The sequence below is a fragment of the Clinocottus analis genome, unplaced genomic scaffold, assembly GCF_023055335.1.
Source record: "Clinocottus analis isolate CAN_PGR_092001 unplaced genomic scaffold, fCliAna1.0.p SCAF_13, whole genome shotgun sequence".
In the NCBI taxonomy this organism is placed as follows: Eukaryota; Metazoa; Chordata; class Actinopteri; order Perciformes; family Cottidae; genus Clinocottus; species Clinocottus analis.
The window spans coordinates 8,728,914-8,751,844 of record NW_027175854.1 but is presented as its reverse complement, the minus strand read 5'-3'; the positions used below and the strand labels follow the sequence as shown (position 1 = coordinate 8,751,844).

The 22,931-nt window shown below is 42.5% G+C and overlaps 1 protein-coding gene across 4 annotated transcripts in view; it reads right to left on the bottom strand.

The window, feature by feature from the left end:
• whrna (whirlin a) overlaps positions 1 to 22,931 on the bottom strand; it is a 115,807-nt gene that overhangs the window by 15,581 nt on the left and 77,295 nt on the right. For all 4 annotated transcript variants that reach the window (XM_068574357.1, XM_068574360.1, XM_068574359.1 and 1 more), the window contains 4 exons: positions 19,124 to 19,332; positions 15,979 to 16,015; positions 2,587 to 2,799; positions 1,549 to 1,770 (listed from right to left, as the gene is read on the bottom strand). In XM_068574357.1, coding sequence (XP_068430458.1) covers positions 1,549 to 1,770; positions 2,587 to 2,799; positions 15,979 to 16,015; positions 19,124 to 19,332 — 681 coding nt within the window. The remainder of the gene's footprint in view (positions 1 to 1,548; positions 1,771 to 2,586; positions 2,800 to 15,978; positions 16,016 to 19,123; positions 19,333 to 22,931) is intronic.

The following is a 22,931-nucleotide window of genomic DNA, read 5'->3' as shown; positions in this document are numbered from 1 at the left end:
TGGTGGGAAAATCTGCAAACAGTCAACAGCTTTTCTTCGCTGTCAGCTTAGACTCTGTGTGTGTGTGTGTGTGTGTGTGTGTGTGTGTGTGTGTGTGTGTATGTTCATCTCAGCATTTCGTCGTCTTTATCCACAACCAAGCACTTGGATGCTGGGCCATTCACTTCACACCAACACATTTGCTTTTAAATTGTTGTCGCATGTTTAAAGCGAGCTGTACAGACATCTGTCCAGTGAACTCCTGACATGGTGGGGAACCTAAACAGAAGAGATGAGGAGGGGCGGTCGCTGTGTACCAATTTGAAATAAATCCTGATCAAGTGAGAATTCTGCATAAAACCCACATGTTTAATTATTGTAATCTATCAACCTGATTTATGCACATGGAGGAAAAATGCTTCAATAACAACTACATGGTGAGAATTCCTTGGGTCTGGAGTCGTACAAAAGCTGGATATGTTGGTCGGAATCACTGTTACTCTCCCTCCCTATGATGCAAAAAAGGGTTTATGTCTGTCACGCGACTGTGAGATCAGAACTTTAACATTTTTGGCTTGGTGATATTCCGCTGGGTGCGAGCAAGAAACCCGCTGCTCAATATCCTCAAGACGATCTTGCAGAGGTGATTATTATCTCAGCCTCACAAACACTACCAGGGACTTCCTTTACATTCCACACTATGAGGACTGTAATTCATTACGACCTTTTTTAATTCAAAAAGCACTACCGTTATTGTCCAAATCAAGGTAGAGGGAGGGATAAACAACAAAAGGAGCAAAACACTGCAAACAAATTCACTGCAACACCACAAACCAAGGTGAGAGTCAAAGTGTGTGTGTGTGTGTGTGTGTGTGTGTGTGTGTGGAGCCCACAAGGAACATTACGCTCCTTTGTTTAATGTGTGTGCCTGGTACTATATGTGTGTAGGGTTGTGTTGGAATTCATCTCTTTCAGCGGGGACTCCTACCTCCATCATATCTATCAGCCACAGCAGCCTTTCCTACAGGGGGGGAGAAGGAAGGGGAGATGTTTTTTTGGGAGGGTTGAGGTGGGCATGGGGGGGTTATTGAGGTGGAAGAAAAACACAACTTATCAAACGTCACTCCAATGACTTTTCAATCTCAACAGGAAGGCATTGAAACGTGTCATTGTTCAGCCCCACAGAGTCCACACCAGAGCAGGATCTTTTCTACTGCAGCCTGTTATAATTCATGGAAATATATCGCACTATACCCTCTATGTCTCTCTCTCTCTCTCTTTCTCTCTCTCACACGCACATCTGAACAACCCAGACAGGATGCAGACCAAAAACAAAATAAAACAGCAACACTCCATCCATCAACATTGTTTGTACCAGACCGAACCGTTGCTGAGCTTTCAAACATGCCAGAAAAACAGCAGCACGTGGGATAGAAATTCCTAAAGAATCTGAAGAGAGGCGACCCATTTTCTTCCCCAATATATCCACACATGGAGCCATTTTTTGTTTCCACGCAGCCTCTAATCACATCGTTAGAAAGCCAGACCGTGATGCTGGACCGTGCCTACCCGCGCAGAGCTGAGGGTGGTGTTGGTCATGAAGCTGGCGGAAGACGAGGTCAGCGTGTCCGGGTACGACACCATGGACATGGAGTCCGGTTGGAGCGCCGCGGCTCCGGCTGTCCCCTGGCGCGCCTTTAGAGCCTGAATTTCCCGCCTCAACACCAGCGCGTCAAAGTGCTCCAGGTCCTGTGGGGTGACCAGGCCTCGCACCTCTGACAGCAGAGAGAACTGAGGGAGGTAGAAAAGATGCAGAGAGGGGATCAAGACAGGAGGCAAAGGTATGATGTAACAGACTTTGGGGGAAACAGTGAGGACTGAATCATGCTTTATCCCTGCAATTCTGTTGGACCACAACACACGGTCAACCGTGTTTTTATTAAGCCTTCGTTTAAATGTTGGTTTAATCCTCTCCAAAACCAGATTACAATCGGATCTGATCGAGATTGAGCTTTAAAAATATCTGCATTTGCGAGATGACAGCTTCCCCAGAGGTTTCATTTCATCCTCTAAAAAGATAACAGAACACTTGCTTGACCATAGCGGGGCTTTTATAAGAAGAGAAATGTATCTCTAACCAGTTATTGCTTAGTTTCAAACCTGCTGGTGTAAACAAATTGTGTTATTGTTGTTAATCCAAATAATTTGGTCTACAACAAAACCAAAAACTAACAACCCATCCAGTCAGGGTTTTGCACAGTGCCTCTACACACAGTGCAAAGGCAGCTGGAGAAGCTTTCTGTGCCTGTATTACACAATCATAGACTTAAGAAGTGTGAAATAAAATGCCTTTTGTTGTTGTTTTTTTTCTTTTACATGCTGAACTACTGCAGACTGCTGTGAGAAAACCAAGAGACTTTTAAGCGCAGCAAAACAAAACAGTAGTGTAAACATCAGCAAAAAGCCTGAGCACAAATTCTCAAAAGGGCTTAAGAAAACTTCCATTCAGACCTCGCAGCAATCACACACAGAGACGGTAACGGAGCTCAGAGTGCCGCTGAGAGAAGATTGATTCTGTTCTCTCAGACAGGCCTCCGCGTCCTTCACCTTTGCGTGCGTGTTGAGCAGCTCGAACAGCGCCACGACCAGCTGCTCCACGCCGATGTGCGCGTCCCGGTACTCCTCCACGTAGTAGCCCATGGTCTGGCGCTCCGTCTCGGTCAGCAAGTGGCGCGCCTGCTCCTCCAGCATGCCCCGCGACTGGTTCACCAGGCTGGACAGGGTCACCTGGGAGCCCGCCACGCCCTTGTAGAACCCCGGCTGCAGGAGATGGAGGAGAAAAAGGTTGTTTTTTTTAAAAAATTATTTCCTTCATTGTTTGAGATTCATTTCTTCCTATTGTTCTTTTTGTATTATCATTTATCTTGTTTTTTTTTGTTTTGTGGGTGATGGAGGAGAGGAAGACGGCGGTCAGGGAGAGAATCAAAGTGGTGACTGTCAGCAGCAGTAACATAAGACTTTATAGAGACAGCGAGCAGTGGCGGGGATGAAGGTTTAGAGAAAGATACGGAAGTAATGGAGAAGAAGAGGAGGGTGGAAAGTAGTGAAAAATGAGAAGGGGATTGTGGAGGAGCGTGGACTATAATCTCTACATTGCACATTTTCTCTTTGGAACTTTTGCCCAGACCCATGTCAAAAACTGTACAGCTTTTTTAAAGCTTTTGAACAGTTTCATTGTATATAATTATAGTATTTTTTCATCCTTTTAATGCCATTTTTCTATACTATATTTATCTTGCCTGACTTTTGCATTACTTTGCTTATATTTTGGTTTAATCCTAATATGTTTGTTGCATGCACTAAACAATAAAGCACATTTTCTTTCTCTGTAAAAAAACAATAAACCTTGATTCTGATTCTAATGTGATGGGGAGGTCGAGAGGAAGAATGGGAGAGGGAGGAGAGGAAAGAGAGGAAGCAAAAATGCGGAGGGTGTAACAGAGTTTGATGGAGAGGACAGAGAGAGGAGGATGTAGAGGATGAGGACAGGCAGATGTCTGACATGGCTTGCTGTAACTGCAAGGATGACGGTGGTTGATGAGGGAGGAGGAGACAACAGGGAAGCAGGAGGAAGACCTGAGGAGCGAAGAAAAAGGGGAGATAACGGCAAAGACCCAGAGATGACGGAGGAGCAGGAGGAGGATTCGGGAGGAGACAATGGCAGGAAACCGATCAGGGCGGACAGGAAAAGAACAAGGACATTAATTACACCCACATTCACTGAAGGAACCATCATTTTTATCTTTCCCAAACATATAAATTGTCATCCTTCCTCCTTCCTTCTGTCCCGCCATCACCCATTATCATTAATGCTTTGTGGCATTAACACCACAGCTTGCAGCGGGACACAAACTGTCACATTCACACATGTGGGTGGCAAATTTCTGGCAGGTTTTTTCCTTCTTCTTTTTTTTTTTACAGCTTTCATATCCATCCCCGGTGTGCCAGCTAGCTTCTCTGCCAATCAGAAGAACGCCACACTGTCACTTGAGGAGCTGATGATCTGCCAATATCACTTCAATGCTCTATATCTGCTCCTTTTTAAAAAAAAAAAAAAAAAATCACTCTCTGCTCTCTACTCTCTGTTTCTTTTTCTCTTCCAAGTTATCTGCTCGCGAGCATGCGGCATCTCTGTAATTAACTCTTTAATCAAAGACACCACTTCAAAGTCACAGCTTCGGGGTCTGTGTCTGCATGCGTTCGTACGAGACGGAAACAGGAGGAGGGAAAAGGGCCCCAGCTGCCGTCTTCCCCTCCTTCCCCTCCATCTCCTTCACTCTCTGCCTTCACCTCCTTGTCATCTCTTGGCCGCGCTCGCCCCTCCGCATCGCCAGCGCTAGTCCTCTCAGTGTCACAAACTGAGCCAACAACTGTTTAACGGCCAAGGTGAACTCATGCGCTACCCTGCCTGCATCTCAATCATCCCAACGCTTTATGCCGGAAAAAAGTCCTCCTCAGCATCCACGTCCCGATTACCCAAGTCAAGGGCGCTGCGGGTGGCGGGGGACCACCGTGAGGCCCGGGAGCCGTCGTCGCCACCGTCTCTCGTTGTCCTATCCGAGGGCAGATCGACACTTAAGGGGAACTAATGGAATCGGTCGTCACTCAACTGGAGTGGAACACCTGCAGCCTCCCGCTAATGATGTCTGCTGGAGTAGGCGATGCGCGAGGACGGAGATATTGGACTCCTTTACTGTAAGACTGCCATTGCAACAGTTAATGGACACCCAGCAGCGCCGGGTCTTTTGTTGGACCCGATCCATCTCTCTGAGATGACTCCCCGGCTGGGTTTCTTAAAGGCCAGATAAGCCGATTGGCCCCTTTATCTCAGTGACCACCACCACCACCACCAACAACAACAACAACAGCAACTCCGACCACTGTCAATATCAAGTTGATGAAGTGCAAATCAGATAACGCCGGATCTGGAAATGTCACACGCCTTATCTCTGCTATAGCTTGTATTTTCCAATAGATAGGAGACTATTGTCCTCTTTGTTTCGTAGAATCTCAACTCCACTCATCTCAACTTGAAGGACAAAAAAAACAAACTCTTTTCAGGCGAACACTTCCGCTACGCCTTGCTCCTCTGAATACCATTCAGTATATCTCACCATGTGATGACTCATCTGAAGTTTTCCGGAAATGGCAACATCAAATGGCTGGCTGGGTTGCTGGGATGAATCAGCCCACATGCTCGACCAAACAAACCGCAGATCGGCTTTGTGGTTTAAAAAACTAAAACACAAGGAGGTCTGCGGCAGATGAGTGACTGTTTGAGAAACCAGACTGTATACCGTGACACCTCTGACGCAAGTATTTCATTACAGTTCTAAATGGTTGCGGTAAGATTAAACTGAGCTAAAGAGCACAGACCTTATTGATCATCTTTATGGGTTTGAATCGCAACTGCTGCACAGTAACTTCCCCAGTAATGTGTAATATTTACCTTATTACTTATTTACCAAAAACACAGAAGCACAGAAACACCAACTGCTTGAGTTAAAACAAATATATTCTTTTGGGTGGCATCATGCCCTGATGTCATGTGACCAAAGTTCCAAATAGAAAGATGAAAGCTGGGCCATCTCCCACTTGTAACCACTGAGTAAAACCCAACCACAGACACAGTTGCAGTTCTGTGTGCGTCGGTGTGTCTACCCACTACATTACCCTTAATAAAAAAAAGAGAAAGAAAATAGATTTGTGCTGAAGTGAAGATTTCCTTGATTTCTCACATCCCTGCACACTAAATGTGTTTGCACCGGGAGGACATTTTTTCTCTCAGGGAGTTTAAGCACTTCTCTCCGAAAATAACAACCAGATGAGGAAAATTACTGAGGAGAAATGAGAGGAAAGATTGCCATGCCAACGCTACAAAAATGGATTGCGCTTGACGGTGGCACAGATTGTGCCTGACCTCACGGGGCAGATCTCGGTATTAAAACTTTGAGACCTTGAGAGAGAACAAGTGCACTTCCGCCATTTTAGTCTTAACGCCTAATACATTAGCTTCTCAACTCCATCGCCGCTACCCAGCTGACGGAACGTTGAGGCCTATATGAAAGGTTTATGAGCGTCTAAAGCGCCAGGAAGTTATGATCACAGACATATTAACAGCATCTCTGGCACTCCCCTCAATGAAGACTTGGGTGAGTGGGTTCTGATTTTATCCCGTTACAAGCTGTAAACGCTCCTCCATCACATGGAGAAAATAAAAGTACATCAATGATAACAATGAAAAACATATTTTCAAGCAATGGAGTCAGATCTTAAACCTCAATCTCATTCTGAACACATCGCCGAGGAGTGTAATGGACCCCGCTCTTATCGCGATCTAGGACTGCTGATCAACTTCATCAAGGGCAGAAATAGTGGTCGCTTATCACTGCAACAGCTTCTCTAAACCCTTTGTGCTTTAACTCTCTGTGTGTGTGTCATGATCAGAGGGGGGCACTTCTGCTAAACTCTTTCATGCATCAATGAACAAATTATTAGCATACATTATATATTACGCATTATATAAATTAATTACTCCATGTGGTAAGATCAGAAATGTATGTTCTAATTGAGCCTTGTCATCCAAATAGTCTGGGCTGGGAACCACAGAAGGGTCGCAGGATATTTTATTCTCTACAATTCTTTAGTCTCTACAAAGGAACTTGCATAATTTAATTTTTTGAGCCACTTGAGGGAGCATGAAAGTTCATGTTGTTCTGATAATTGAAGCCCACTTATGACCGAATCTACTAAAAAAAGGAGTGACTTCTCTTAATTTTATTCGATGAGAGGAAAAAGAGCCTGTTACCATAACCCTGCCTAAAATGCATTTATTTGGTCTCATATATAAATTGTGATACATGTGTATATTTTTTTCTATAAGACAAAGTTCTTGTTTTTTAAAGGTTCATCACTTCAAAATGGCTGGTTAACTTTTTCAAGATAACGTACGGTCATGCAGACAGTTAGAACGGTCAGGAACTTTCATTCATGCACAATTTCAAAATTTTGTGAATCGGCTTGTTTCTATGTTTTAAAATAGTTTTTAAAAGAAAAAGAATTTTGGGAAACACTCCTATAAAGGACTGGTTGATAGACAGTGTGCATGACCTCATGGCTACAGGACAGTATGTCAAACCACAATCCATCTCCGCTGCTAATGATCGATGACATTTATTTGACATTACCGTACGCAGAGATAGAGGTCATTTGTACACAAACTGACATGAATCATCCGCTCAATCACGGAGACGACTGAAATCACAATTGGCAGATTAGATGGCGTAAACCTCTGCGGGCATTGTACGCCATACATCTCGTTTGCATACTTATACTTATTCATGATGGATCGCGCTGGTTGAAACAACAGCCGCTTTGAGGCAAAGTCAGTTTTAAACCAGACTTACAGTCAGTCATGCTCATGAGTGAGCCCGGACCAAATCTTCCGCTCTGTGTCGAGGCCAAGATGGTACCTGAGTTTTCAGAGAGACTTTACTTTTGCTCTACAAGCCCCATCAGATTCCCTGTCAAGGCCATATAAAGTATTTATATTGCTCCTGAGCTCTCAGTTGATCTTCTTTAGTTCAGACCGTGATGAGCTGTGTGCAGACATATTTCAGACATATAAATGTTTGAAGTGAAGAAGAGGCCAGCGGGCAGGATCAGTTGATTTTGACATCACTCTCTCTCTCTCTCTCTTTCAAGCAATGTTGCAACAGTGCCGGCATCCAGCTGGCAGAGTTGAAGACATTCGGATATCTACCCTGATGGATATTATGTAACGGGTTGCTAGGTATCTTGTCTGTGAACAGCAGTCTGTGAACAGAAAAACAGCCCAAACACAAAGCACGGCATGTCCACCGCGTTGCCGGAAGTCTCGCAGGTTTGTTTTTCCAGGTCGATAGAGAGAGTGAAACTGGACTGTACCGCTGGTTACAATTGTGCAAATGAATGAGAAAAACATTTTAATGTAACGTTCTCAACTTCAAACAGAACTGAACCCTACACATGCTAAGAAGAGCTGCTATTCACATAGACGAATGATTAGCTTTTCATGCTACTACATGATCTGACATACACACATAAAATGATCCTAATTCCCATATCTATTGGTGCCTTGCTACTGAAAAACAGAAGACAGCTGAGGATAAAATGTGTCTTGTTGGCCAAATAGCTTTGCAACGCATCGCTTTTCAGGTGGAGGTATTTCTCTTGAGGTTCAGCTTTTGAATACCAACAGCTCAAACCATTTCAAGTTTTTCAGCTTGGTTATGACAACTCCTACTATGAACCATTTTATCGCTGGTATTGTGTCCACCTTGTGAGTCTGTGAGTGTTAAATTGTTGAAACTGCACTAGGGATGTAGTTGAGATCAAATTGAAGGCCGAGTTCCAAGATAGGTGTGATCATAGCAACGGCGCTGGAAGTAAGGACGGACACACACACACACACACACACACACACACACACATACACACACTTCACGCCCCTGGTTCAATTCGCCATTGAGGGCAGGTGTGATCCCATCACGAATCGGTCTTGAGTTATTACAATATGCGCCTTCTCTACTTCCTACCCATTTATTTATAACCCACTTTGCTCAGAACACACACACACACACACACACACACACACACACACACACACACACACACACACACACACACACGTCATCAAAGTTGTTGTTCATTTTGATTTCAACAGCATACCTGTAAAGTGTCTGTCCACACACCAGATACAAGTACTCAAAACCTCCTGCTACAGCGTGTGTCTCCAGGACCACATTTTATCATGATTATACACACACACACACACACACACACACACACACACACACACACACACACACTCAACTTGAAGACAACGCAACGAGGGCCGTAGCGGTTGGGAAGAAGCAAATTAGGTTTGAGTGACACAAGCAATATTTACCCGCTGTTATTCGCTGTAGTACATTTTGTTGTCTCTCAAACAACATTAATGTGCTCGAGATCAGGGCCTAAATGGGGCCAGAGCACATCTAATGATTGAGAATTGCTTTGTGACCTATCTTTAATTAATTAGCTTAGCGGTCTGGCTTGGCCTTTGGACTTCAATTACAGGATGGAGGGAGAGTCGGAGGGACGGACGCTGTGACCGCTGTGATGATATGAATCTCCAGTCACCTGTCGAGGCAGCGGCGGCAGGAGGCCGGCGGAATTGATAAAGGAGGAACACAGATCTCTTGGCTTGCTCAAATGGCACGATCAGCGGCAGATCCATCTCCAAGCTATTACTATTTATGCCGAGGATGCGTTGACATAGTGTGAGGTTAGCAGTGGGCGTCGGCTCGAACACGGGCTGTCTGGCTCACGTGGGGAAGCAGCAGGGCTGTGAATCACCTCCCAACCTGCCGCCTGGCCTTAGGGCGCTGCAGCTACATATCTTTCCCCTTTAATGGCCTCTCTGTCTCTCTCTCTATCTCTCCCTCACACACACACACAATACACACACACACACACACACACTTGCACACTTACACAATTTAACCCTACTTGCTTCGTGCTTTATATTAAAGCTCTTAGAAACGTACATACAAAACACAGCCAAAAGTAGATTGACAGTAAAACAAGTATGCGGCCACACATTACACCTGTTTGATTTCTTAAACACGGGCAATGTTGGCGCTCGCCATCGGTGTTCCAGTTCATGAGCCAAACACAAACTGATGCACGCAGTTCAAAGCACAATATCGTCTAAAATATTTGGAACGTAGGAGCCCAAACTATGAAAAACAAGCACAGACCAAAACGAGTCCCCGTCTTCAATTAGAAAAAGAAAGATCCTTTGATAAACTCTACATGCTCATGTATAATATATCAATACAAATTCAATTGACAAAAGAGAATTTGCTTCATCAGGACTGTGTCCTTGCGCTTTAAGCAGATTTGATTGACAGCGGTGGCTTCCTGGCAACACAAGCAAATATTAAATTCAGATTTTTAAAATAATCTTTGATCCAGCCAAGAAGGTCCCATTAAGATACAGATTCAGAGAGTCCTGGTCCAAACGGCAGCGTAAGCCGATTCACGTTAAACAATTTGACGTGTTAAATTGCGTGCGAGTGGAGATGCACCAATACTGATGCTGAAATAAGGTTAAGGAGAAAGATAAGCATGTTTATTGTTATTGTAAAAAGATACAAGGAAATTAAGTTGGCAACTGAGTGTGTTCAGCAGTAACAAGGTAAAAGGATAAAAGATAAAACACAGGTATTAATGGCTTTAAAGTGACAAGAGAGCTTTGTCAAAGTGTCATTTTATTGCTTATATTTATTTCTCTGCACCTTCGCTGCAGAGAAAAATGCTGGGTGGGGGCGATGGAGGAAACCGCTCTGGGGAGAGAGCTGTTCCTCAGACAATTGAATAATGACTCAGAACAGCTGGATTGGGTATCGGTGACACCAGGCTGAGCTGGTATCAGGTACCAGTACTTAAAAAATATCACCTAACAATTCATGTTTAAGTCAAACCTGATTTTGTCTGGGAGATAATCCCTGTCACTTCCACACACTGAGGCATACATTATATTAATCCAACATTGGTATTAAATCTGAGGTATCTGTACTGAAACAGCTGAATGGGCGCTATGCCAACATAAAGGCAAGCAATGGAAAAGAGTAAAAGAGGAGAGCCGCAGAGACCGCCAGCGATGTCCATAGCACATTACACCGAGTCCAGGATTATTTCAGACGGCAACAATTTTCCTTTCGAAGCAGTTTGTAAAAGACCTTAAAATGTATTTAAAGAAAGGAGTACATTTAAGGTAATAGCATTTTGCATCTTATTCCATGCCCATGGTGAATAATAAGAGAACACTCTGAGGGCACCCCGGGGACAACTAAAAGAATCCAATTTGTAGATCTAGTGCTAAAGTTGCTGTTATGAAAGGTTAAAAGGCTTGAGATATAAGGGGGTACTCTGCCTAACAATGTTTTGGTCGTAGCATTTTTACTCCTCTGGCACAGAGTAGACTATTGCCTATGGTAGAATATAGAAGAAGCTTAAATAGACTCCAGTGGGAATCCTTTGTTTACTGTAAGTGAGGCTGCTGTTTACTGTCTGAGGATTTGATGTTATCATTAGTAACTTGCGTAGCTGCGGCTTTAGTGCCTGATCTAATCTCTGAAGGAGATTCACCGGGAATAATAAATACGGTTTTAATTGGCCATTTAAGAGACATTCATATAGCAAATACCATAAAAGATATTCCAGTCTGGAAATGGGACGCTAATAATTCAAGTCATGAGTCTCTCCGCCCCTAAAGAAAAGAAGAACCAGCTGATATTGGGTATGGTGATGGAGGATGAACTTAAAAACAGAAACAGTTCTGCAATAATATCTGCGGACATTTTTTGACTAACTTCCTGAACTTTGCAGGTTCTTCCAGATTTTTTTATTAATTTAAATGGTAAAAAAAAGTGTCACATTTAAATAAAAAAAATACATTTAATATATTTATTTCTTTATCTAGAATGTAAAAATGTATCTGTACTGAGTCTCATGCAAAGGCAGTTTAGTTGTATTTGCTTTGGCTAAGACAGCATCTCTTTGTCTAATGAAAAAGCATAAACCAAGAGTTGTCTTTCCCAAAAATAATTTAAATAGTGTGTTATCACATATAGCCATGAATCGGGATTTCAAATAGCCCCCAGCTGGATCCACATCAGCCAAATAACAAATAACCAGGAAGAAGCTGATTAAGGAAATAGAGGATGAAAATATGGAGGCAAAGGGGAAGACGAGCAAAAAGGTCCCGTCAATGAAAATACGATGACGTGGCAACAACACGTTTACTCGTACGTCTAAAAAATGCATACACGCAGAGCCATTGACACGCAGATGCATGCAAACACATACAAGTACGCATTCGGACGTACATGCATGAACACGTCACACCAAGTTTCCCACTGCTGAAGCACGGAAAGTTGACCATTTGTGTGTGGGAGATCAAAGGACGCCATACAAAACAACAACATGTATTTACAGCAAGGTCAGTCTGTCGGAAGCAGGTTTGAAACGGACGCGCAGCATGGCTCGAACAGCGTGATACAAGACCAACAAAATCACAGTGCTCGTAATAACAGTCAGGATCCAAATCCTTTCAATGACAATGAGGCGTGCCCGTACTTTCGAGGTACCGTAGAGGACAAGAGCAAGTAAACGCTGCTGGTTTAAAGGTATTGACAATGTGACACAAGGGGAGAGGAGGACCGCACACCGCTGAATCCTGACAAACCATCTACTGAACACAAGATGCTACTCTGCCCTGCTGTTTGGTCACAGATGTGTTGTCTAGCGGCAGTAAGAATCGGAGAATCCGTCAATCAAACTGCAAGTTATTTTTTTCCTATCTTTATGCCTTTAGGAGCTACATATTTATAAATTATGAAAGGTTCCAAATAACTCACTGAACTATCATGCTGACTTACTATCTGTATGCATTGCTGTCTACCACGCGTGTTTTCTGACCCTCACACTCAAGTCAAAGATGTTCAAACCCTTTGCAGAGGCTTCAGGTTTTTGCATCGGACATGCTTGGTTTCTGTGTTTTTCTTTTATGTTGCAGACACAGTTGATATTTACAATATTTAACCAAAAGCGAGCAGAGCAACTAACCTGATATTGATTTACAACAACATTTTAAGACTTGTCTCTCTCAACCTGGTGATTCAAAAACAATTAGGAACTTTTCTCTTAGCTCTGAAAAGTTCTAAAAAAGTGAGACCCAAACTCCAAATACGGTTGTAAGTCACCTCATCTTATTTTTATCAGACGTTTATGTAAAATTTTCATGATTAGCATATCAGTTAATTCGTGGTTATTTGTGTTTTGTTAGGTCTCAGTGATTTTTTAACCACCAAATTCTAATCAGCTAAATTTGAAGAAATTCACTCAAGAATGGGAAGGACGGATGGACAACCAGAATACATAATTCCTCTCGTAACGGGCACGGCCATCGCCGGCATGGAGGCATAAAAGAGGTGATTAACTTGGGAAAAGGTTGGGTGCATTCTTACGAGTGACCCTCTCAAAACTATGCTGCATCAAATTGGAGTTATCAGCGTGCTTATCACTAATGGAAGAAAAAGGTGTCTTCAAATATTTTGAAGACTCACTAAATATCTCTTTAAAAAGAAAAAATGCTGAATTGCTGCAATTTCTTAAGTCCAGGGGCGCAGCGTTTTGTTCACATGAATTGTCGAGGCATTACTTGGCCGAACACCGCTCTGTTTCATGCTCTGTACGGCCCGGCTTTGCTGCAAATAAGAGACATAGGGGTTGGGTAGTGGAGCGAGGGAACCATTAGTATTGTCGTGATGCTTCTTTGGTAGTGACAAAGGAAAAGGGAGGTGAAAATGTAACAAATATGGGCTTTGAAGCTGAAGGTAATGATTTCCTTTGAATCTCAGAATTAGCTCTTTTGCTGCTCTCCTCTCATTGGGGCATTTCTAAATGAACTGTCAGGGTAAAAAGCCCTGATGGGACTTTCATGTTACGTCTGGCTTTTAAACATTAGTGGATCGCAAAGTGCAGGGCTGCCCACTCGTAGTTGATTAGTCGACGAGCGGTCTTTGGTCCGATTGACCGGCCGTTATCGCGCTTTCTTGGTTTACCAGCCAGCTGTGGAATTAAGCTGAGATGCCAAACAATCTCAAAAGTGCTTCAACAAATACCGTACAGTTTCCCTGACTGATGGAAGCGTAACCTCACAGTTCTGGCAGTTTCTCCTCAGATCAAGTTATTTCTCTGCACAAATAAGACACTGGATGAGAAAAGGCAGGCTTCCTAGAAATCCTTGGAGAGGATGAAAGAAACCAAGTAGCCATAAATTCCCCAGGCTGCCTGATGGAGGCTGCAGAGGAGCAGAAGATGCTTTACACACACACACACACACACACACACACACACACACACACACAACCACCACCCAGTCGGTAAGGCTGCTGCAATTATAGACCCGGCTATGTATATGCTGTTGCACCTGTGATGCCGATACTCGTGTTTGATTCTTGCAGTTGCATAAGTAATGACAGCCCTTTCTCATTCACAAAGGTGGACAAAGCGTGATGTTGTTATCCACAAAGATGTCAGATCCAAACGTAGGGAAAGTAATGGAAATAACTGGTCCCAGCAAGTTTTAGAGTCACCTGTTTGTGTCCTGTGCCCTAACAGAAGTCAGTGTTGGATTATTTTACCACCAAGGTAATGTTTTTGTAACCCTTGACCAAGCAGCACCTAAATGTAACCAGACCTCAACAAACAGACAGAGAAGGCACACACTGTTGTGTTGTTACTTTAACATTTATTAAATGTTAAATTGTTTTGACCCTTTTAACTCACAGCTGCTGATATGTCAGCACTAACCCGCCCATGCACAATTCATCCCTGTCATTTATTTATCTGAAAAGGCCATCTTTGACGGAAAAAAAGGGCACAGAGTTGTGTGTCGCACGCCTTTGAATTACTTTTAAAAACCTCTTTGCACCAAAATCTGGAGAAATTGTGTTCCCTCTCCATCCAAAATACTATGCTAATACACATCCAGCATGTCCCTCGCTCCCTCTCTCCTCGAGTGTTGCTGGGGTACATTGCCTCCCTAGTCTGTCAGGAGAAGAATGTCCATCAGAGCTTCCATAATGAAAAGTGAGCTCTCCCTGTCACCTCCCTCCCCTCTCTCTTACTCCCTTTCTTTCTCTGTCGTCAGCTGCTGTCTCCTCCAACCTTCTCCTCTTATTATTTCTCCTTTCCTACACACTCGTTCTTGCTTCGCAAAGTCGCAGGTAAAGTCAACGGGGAAGTTAGGAAGAAGTACACGGTTTGGCGAGAGAGATTAAGGGGTAGTTTGGACTTTTTTGAAGTGCCGTTGTACGTGGTATACATTTAGAGTCAGTTCATCACACATATGATAGATAGTGCTCGGCATGCCCCCAGAACCCGACAGCAGTACCAGCACAGGAGCAAAGCAAGGTACTGCTGTGGACAGGAGTAGCAGCAACATATATTCGAGACACCTACAAAATCAATATGAGTTAAAGTGTACACTCGATTTAGAATATTTTCACCGCTTCACTTCGCTGTCAGACAACACTTCCCAATGGGAACTGAAGCCATTATCTGTGCTCCCTTCAAAGCCACTGGACTCCTTTGACAAAAACATTGATTCTACCAAGCAGAGCTGGGGAGTTGCTGGTCCACCAATACCTTGAGCCTTTGTGCTATTGTGTGACTTTAGTGTTTTAAAGGTTCAGTTCTAATTCCCCCCAGTCACCAAGTAACACACAATAACTAACCAACTGAGGCCGTGGAACAGTAACTTTTGTGTTGTGCGAAGTCAAATCACAGTTTTTGTGGCGTTATAGAGAGCATTGAGTCTTCCGACTGCTGGCTGTAGCCTCAAGGTCAGTCCGACATCAAGGCACAGCAAGGAAAATATTCTAGAAAAATGTCAACTGTCTCTTTAAGGACAGCTTCATATATAGGGTAATAACACAAAGCCTATTTTTGCTGATGGGGTGTTTTTGATAGCCTTGTCACAATGTCGAGATGGTATAGAATGTTTTGATGAGCCTGTTTTGGATTTTAATGCTTGATGGTGGATCCATAAAGACTTAAACATGATGCATACAATCTGGATGTGGTCTTTTTTAGCCCACTTCTGGGACAGTGCTGCTCTCAGAGCAGATAACCTGCCAAACAGGTGTACTGCTTCATCGAACCAAAATTCAAAGTGTTCAACTCGCTTTTCCAGGTCAGTGGCCGAGTTAACAGACAGGCGGATTATCATCGTTCTGAGAGAAACACACAGTACCGCAGGTAGTCCTGCTTTTGGCGTGCACACGTACACACACACACACACACACACATACACAAAGTGTAAATGAGTCGGACTTTGTGTCTCACCTTTCCTGCTGCAGAGGCTCCTTTGTCCATCGAGAAACTGCAGAGTAGCAGAAGAAGAGGACACATTAATCACAGAGTCCTTTCTCACACACACACACACACACACACACACACGCACACACAGACACACACACACACACACACACACACACACACACACACACACACACACACACAGATTATCTTGTCCACATATACGTTCACAATATGGAGAAAATATAAGAGAAAAAAGCGCTATCTACATTTAAAAATGTATGAGTTATTCGCCCACACTTGCACTCTGATTTGTGCTATATTAGATGACTGCAGCAGCACTCTTATGGACAATTTACAGTACATGGACACTTTGCTTTTCTATTTCTTTTTGACCTCCACTTGACCTGCAACATTTCATGTGGTCTCAGTGCGGAGTTAGAGGAGATTTTGTGTGATTGAAGATATCTCAGTCTGCACATACAGTACAAGCACTGAGTACACACAATAAGGCAAAACATGAAAATATAGTCACAGGCAAACCGATGAGCATATACAGTGTACATTTCACCAATTTATTTTTCTCTCTCTTTCTAACACACATACTCACATTTTGGAGCTCTGGGAAAGAGGATTTGAAACATCTTGACTGACAGCTTTTTTTAATCTTTTTGAAATACATTTCTCATTTACCGTGGGCAGTTGCAGTAAATTCACACTAGTACAGGTTTTTTAAATCTTTGTCATGGCTGTCATGTTCCCCTAAGAGATGCTGCAGAAACTGCTGCACATACAAGATTTTTTTTTTCTCTTCTTCACTTCCATGAATTGTGAGACGTCCATGTCCTCCAGTGAGGCTTTTAAATAAATATAAAGCACAGACATCAAAATGCATGTCACAGGCGCACACCGACGCGCTCTTTCTGCAAACATGAAAGTGTTTTGAAATGTGTGTGCCATTTTTTTCCAACCCCGTATTCTGGCGCACGTTAAATGACTCGAGCAGATGTCTTTACATCCTCAAGTGCCCATGAAGTAAAAGGCTTTAAACCTCCAGTAAACGTGACAACTCAAAGCACTGCCTTCAGGGACAAAAATATAATTAAAACAGAGTCAAAAAAAACACTGTAGTCCCACCTGCAGCGTGGAGAGACGTTTTTTTGGACTCAAATTCAATTATCCCCGGTTACTTTTGAGACCAACTTAGCCATTCAGTCCATTCTCTCATACTGAGTCTTCAATTGTCTCCTCCTTGGCTCCTTTGTACTGCCAGATAATTGGTGGTCCTTAAGGAACAGATACTAAATGAAACACTGTGGGCAGCACTAATTTAAAGTCCTATCCAAAATGTAAAAAAAAAATAAAAATCAAAGGAATAATAGTGTTTCATGTAAGTTTGTTTGCAGCATACTAAAGACAGTAATTACTTAGTAAACCCTTCATTCAGGGCAACACAGCATCAAGCAGTTCAACTTTTGTAACAGCCTCCTGATGCAAACTCCAATGTGTTCCCTTTTAGATTATTAAACATATGAAATTAAAATTTAATAAAAAGAAAACTTGTCTTCCTGTTCTTGCAGAGAGATGCGGTGGTTAAACAAATGATTAAACATACAGAGAACAACCATCTGTCTCTCTGTGTCGCGTTGCTGAGAAACACAGGAATAACCCTGACAGAACATCATCTCGTGGGGTAAATGTTAAATACCCGTCATAGCCCCTTGTTTGTTTGGGAGAAACAGAATTACGCGCTCACAGTCGTCGAGCTGTCGGGTCGGGTGCTATTGAGTTGATGAGGAAATGAGTCTGGCATTTACATCAGACTTTAATTTGGTTGTTGGGGATCACATTTATTCCAGGTCATGAGCTGTAGATGAGTTGCTCAGGTGTGGCATTTTGAAACGAACTCTGGCATTTTTCCAACAGAGATGCATATTGCATTTTTATTATCTGTGGAAAAAAAGGAGTGAGTGAGTGTTCTGCCATCCAAGAGACGGACGCCTGATCACATTAGACGGTTAAAGACTGTGGCATCTACTTAACTAGTAGAGTTTTTTTTTCTTCTTTTTAATGGTGTTAGCTTTATTATCTATGTGAAGTCTTTGTTACTGCTGCACTGCTCAAGTCCCAAGCTTCTTTCTTGTGCCAGTTTTCATCACTGAAACCTGCATAGTCAAGAATATAGGATAACATCTTTGGAGAGTCCGTCAGCGTTCAGTGAGCTTGCTGATCAAACAAGTTAAATTAGATCATTAAAGCACAGACAATGTAAAATACATTGTATTTGTAAGGTTCTTCACTTGTTGGTAACTCCCACAGCATTTGACCATCTCTGTGTTAATTGCAAAAGACAGGTCTTGTATACGTCAAACCTAATCATCTGATGAAAGTGATCAATGTAAAATAATATTGTTACATGTATTGTAAATAGAGTTTTAATTGCATGTCCCTTTGCATTTATAATCAAACCACTATACTACACATTATTATAGATTGTGCCATTGTAGAAGCTATTAAAGGTTAGAGGTTTGTGTGGTGAACGTCCTCAGATGTAAAAGCTCTGCAGTTAATGCAGAAAGACATTTCACTTTTTTTTTAATTAACAAAAAAAAAAACAGGCTGGGAGATTTTGGCACTGTTTTGAAGAGCCAGGCTAGCTACCTCCCCCTGCTTTAAGCGTTTATGCTAAGCTAAGCTAAGCTAATCATCTCCAGGTTGAATTTTTATATGTATACAACAGACATGAGAGCGGTATCAATCTACTCAACGTTTTTTGTTTAAATAAGCCTTCTTTCCAAATAACTGAAACTATTCTTATTTAGTGTTTCAATATCTTTATACATTTGTCTTTAAATTATCTACATTAAAGAACTTTTGAAAAAAGGAATCCTATTTAATTTTTTTTATTATAAATCGCCATTGTTGTGTTTCTGTTTATTCATTAGTTTGATGTGCTCTCATGCTTTTGTCCGTGGATAGCAGAGTTCAAAAGGCCAGTCGCTTGTTTATAATAATTAACATTCAAAATGATTTTTTTGGTAACCAGTAACATAAACAGTCAATGACCAGTACACACACTATCAATAGCAAGACAGAGCAACAATACTTTGTGTGGGTAATTTTTATGAGTGGGTTTGGACCAGATGTTTTCTTCGGACCAGTCAAAACTCACCCTGCCATGCTGCTGTTGGCGGAGCTCTCTCCGATCTGCGAGCTGGCGATCCACTTGGTCTCGCCCACCACTGTCCTGGCGTGCGGCAGGCGGCCCACGTCTTTCACCGTCATCATCAGGTGCTGCGATGACTTCAGGACCCTGACGGCGTCGTCGTGCGGGATGCCCAGGAAGCTGCGACCGTTCACCTCCAGGATCTGGTCTCCGACCTGCGGGGAGGGGAGCGAATACAGAGGTAGGGCGGGGGGGACTGAGCAAGGCGGTAAGGGCGGGCCAGGCAGAGACTGCCGCATGCACAGGTACGTACATAGGTCAAAGGTCAGAGGTCAGAGACAGAGGTGGTGGAGGCGTATACAAACTTTTAATGGATCAGAGTGAGATAAGCCGGATGTAGGTTTGTGTCAAAAGTTACGGCGGCAGAACACAACCAGCGAAATAATTAGGCCACACAAAGAATAAAGTATCCTCTGCTCGCTGACAGGTTCAAGACCAGAACTGTTTGATATGAAATGGAAAAGGCTTTCATACGTAATTTCACATTCTATCACAGGGCTGAGCCTGGAGGCAGAGGCAGCAGGAGTATAATGATGTCCATAATAAACACCACCTTGGACCGTACCGCCTATAATGAGCTGGTGAATTGCCGCTTTCACCTGGAGGTAATCAGGGACTCTCATCTGTGCTGGATGAGGCACCAGCTCAGCCCTAAACTGCACTTTTCCGACATACTTGATATGTATTATCTGCCTCACTTGGCATTCTCTCACCGCTATCAATCATGACTCTCATGTGCTGTGGACATATTCTCTTGAATAGAGATGTGTCCATCTGATAACATGGAGAACCTTGTGTACTGGGGGGGTCACTGGGGTGCCTTAAAAATAACAGACAATTTGATAAAAACATAACACATAAAATAAACATAGTGCACACAAAAGCTACAATATATTATATATATATATATATATATATATATATATATATATATATATATATATATATATATATATATATATATATACATATACACAGTAGTAAATAAGACGGACAATTTGTAAATTTAAAACGTTCCTCTTTCCTCTTTTAGTGCTCTTCAAGGCACTTCCAACGTTCCAATGAGGCGAGGAGTCTCTATCGCAGCATTCAATCACTGCTCGAGAAGCTCGTGAATTCTGATGAAACCGTTAAAATATGCAGCGCTAATCGAGTATGATACAAGATTATCTTACTCTGTAACCTATTTTATCCCCTCAAATGTTTTCAGAAACATATTTAAGTCAATTGTTTCGCTGTCAAATGAGAACGCCTTGGCTCTGATTGGTTGTTTTCCTTCGGGCGTATTGGATTCTTGCAAATGCATTTAAGAGCACTAAAAGGAGGCAGAGAAACCTGATCTTATTTTCATATGTTATCTGTCTCATGCACTACTGTCAGTATGTAGCAGCAGTTTATGATACAAAGTTATTTGTAATGAAGTTACCAGTATCTGTAATAAATGAGTCACAGAGGACAAACTCATTACTTCCCCTTTACAAAACAGCACAGAGTCGCCGGCCTTTTAAATGCTTTGTCTGGCATTTAGACATGATGTAGTGTTTAGCTATTTTCTTTAAAAAAAATGTTACTAGCTGTTTCTTTGTTCTACTCACAATTAACTCTGTTCAGCCGACCTCACCTCACAATAACGTCAATGTTCTCTTAGAGCAGCCGCCAACACAAACTTGAGATTTAAGAATCTCATAGGTTTTTAGTATATTAGGTGTTTTCCAACAACCCAAAGTGACCCAACACCACATCTGTCATTGCTGAAGCTGCAGCGCATCTGAGGCAGCTGAGGACATTCTGCACATAAACCTCTACCTTCATCAGCTGCCACAATGGCACAATTTACAATCACGTGTGGAGTGGTTTTGCAAAGGGACGCATAATAAAAAAAATGTATTTACAGATGCAATCAATCTAATCTACTTGAAGCAGCAGCACTGCAGTGCAAACACACCCTGCTGCCACAGCAAACACTTCATATCGTGCTGTCAGGCTGAGCCGAAGCCTCGGGGATGGGAGACAGATTTTAAGACAGATTACAAGCTGTTTGTTCCAGCTGTTTGCATTACAAAAAGGCATGAAAATGAGTCAATAAGCTGCTTCGTATGGACTTTATACAGTGTTTGACAACACTAGAGCTTGGTTTATTGTGAGCGTATACTCGGTTTATCTCAGGTTCACTTGGATTTGACACACCTTGAGAGCACGCATGGCTTTGAGACGTGTGCACAAAAGAAGCACACACACAATCACACCCGCAATTTTCTTCTTTCCATTTTTATGTCTGTCACTTGAAGAGAAATAGTATTTTGACTTGAGTCTGCTCATGATACACATCATATGTTAATATCCTACTCATCCATTTTCAATTGTTTTCACATTCTACAGTGTTAGACAGCTGTTTCAGATGTTTCAGTCCTCAGCCTTTGCAAACTGAGCTCAGCTGCATCTCGTTTGCACTGATCATCCTGCAGATAACACACAGGTGTTATTAATGACAGTAACAAAGGCACTGCTGCTTTAAGTAAAAGGGCAATAACGTGTGAATGGTCTTTGGATTCAAAACTGTACATACAATTTTGACATATCAACATATACTTAACAGATTTATTATGCAGAGTGGCCCATTTTAGAATAATGCCTTATTGACATTGGCGAATTAGTACTTCATCATCACTAATATTGTAGCTGGCAATGGTGAAGATACTACTTGAAATACTGCCATTTTAACCTGTAGTGATACATCACAATGTATGAGCTATTTCTTGTTGAATATTCGCTATATTTTGTTTTATTGATCTTGAAGTAGAAGTGTGATGAACACGATACTCTGTTGCATCTGTTAGTGATAACAAATAATAAACGGGAAATGGACACTTCTAAAGTACTTGTATAGTACCTTTCTAGCCTTCCGACTACTAAAAGCTTTACACCACATGTCATCACTCACCTATTCACTCCCATTCATTCACTGAGAGCTGGGGCTGTTATACAAGCTGCAACGTACTTACTTACACACACTCACATGCCTATGTCACATCTTTCACGAGCAACTTGGCGGCGTGCCAATGAAACCTGTTCACTAAAAAGTCCCTAAATACAGAGAAGTCTAAAACCTGCTCCAGAGTCCACATGTCCTCACACTGGTGGGTGAAGGTCCGTCCTCGTTTCAGCATGACAGCGAACAGACACATGCAGTCAAGACGATGCTGGAGAGGTCGGCGTATCAGTCTAATGTTCTTAAATGGCCCAGTCAAAGCCCAGACTGGAACACCACAGTGGAGAGACGTGAGGATGACGGCTCACAAGTGTCCGCTATTCTAATGGGACTGAGCATGGAACTTCCCGAATTCAGGTCTGTCAAACTTGCCGAGGCTCTTTTAATTCCCTGACACATCAGAAGACATGTCATTGCTGCGTCACATCCAAGATGACAGAAGTCATGCTGACATGGCACATTAGGAAAAGCACCAGTGCAAATAATAATACAAGATCATGATTTGCTTTGAGGGTCTTGAACAGAACAGAGCAGTGATTAATATTATGTGACACAATCATTTGGATAAAAACATACCTGGTGATAGACTGTATTCGTGATGTGGTATTGTACCAATGTGAAGATGACTTTTCCTGCACTGTGTCAGTCCTACAGTTTGTTATAGCGCCAGTTAATCAAGTCTGGTGGTTATTAGCACCTGTTGTTTTTTGTAAATGATTGGAACTTTGATTCTGAGTGTAATAACACGCTGATTAAGTTTTATGA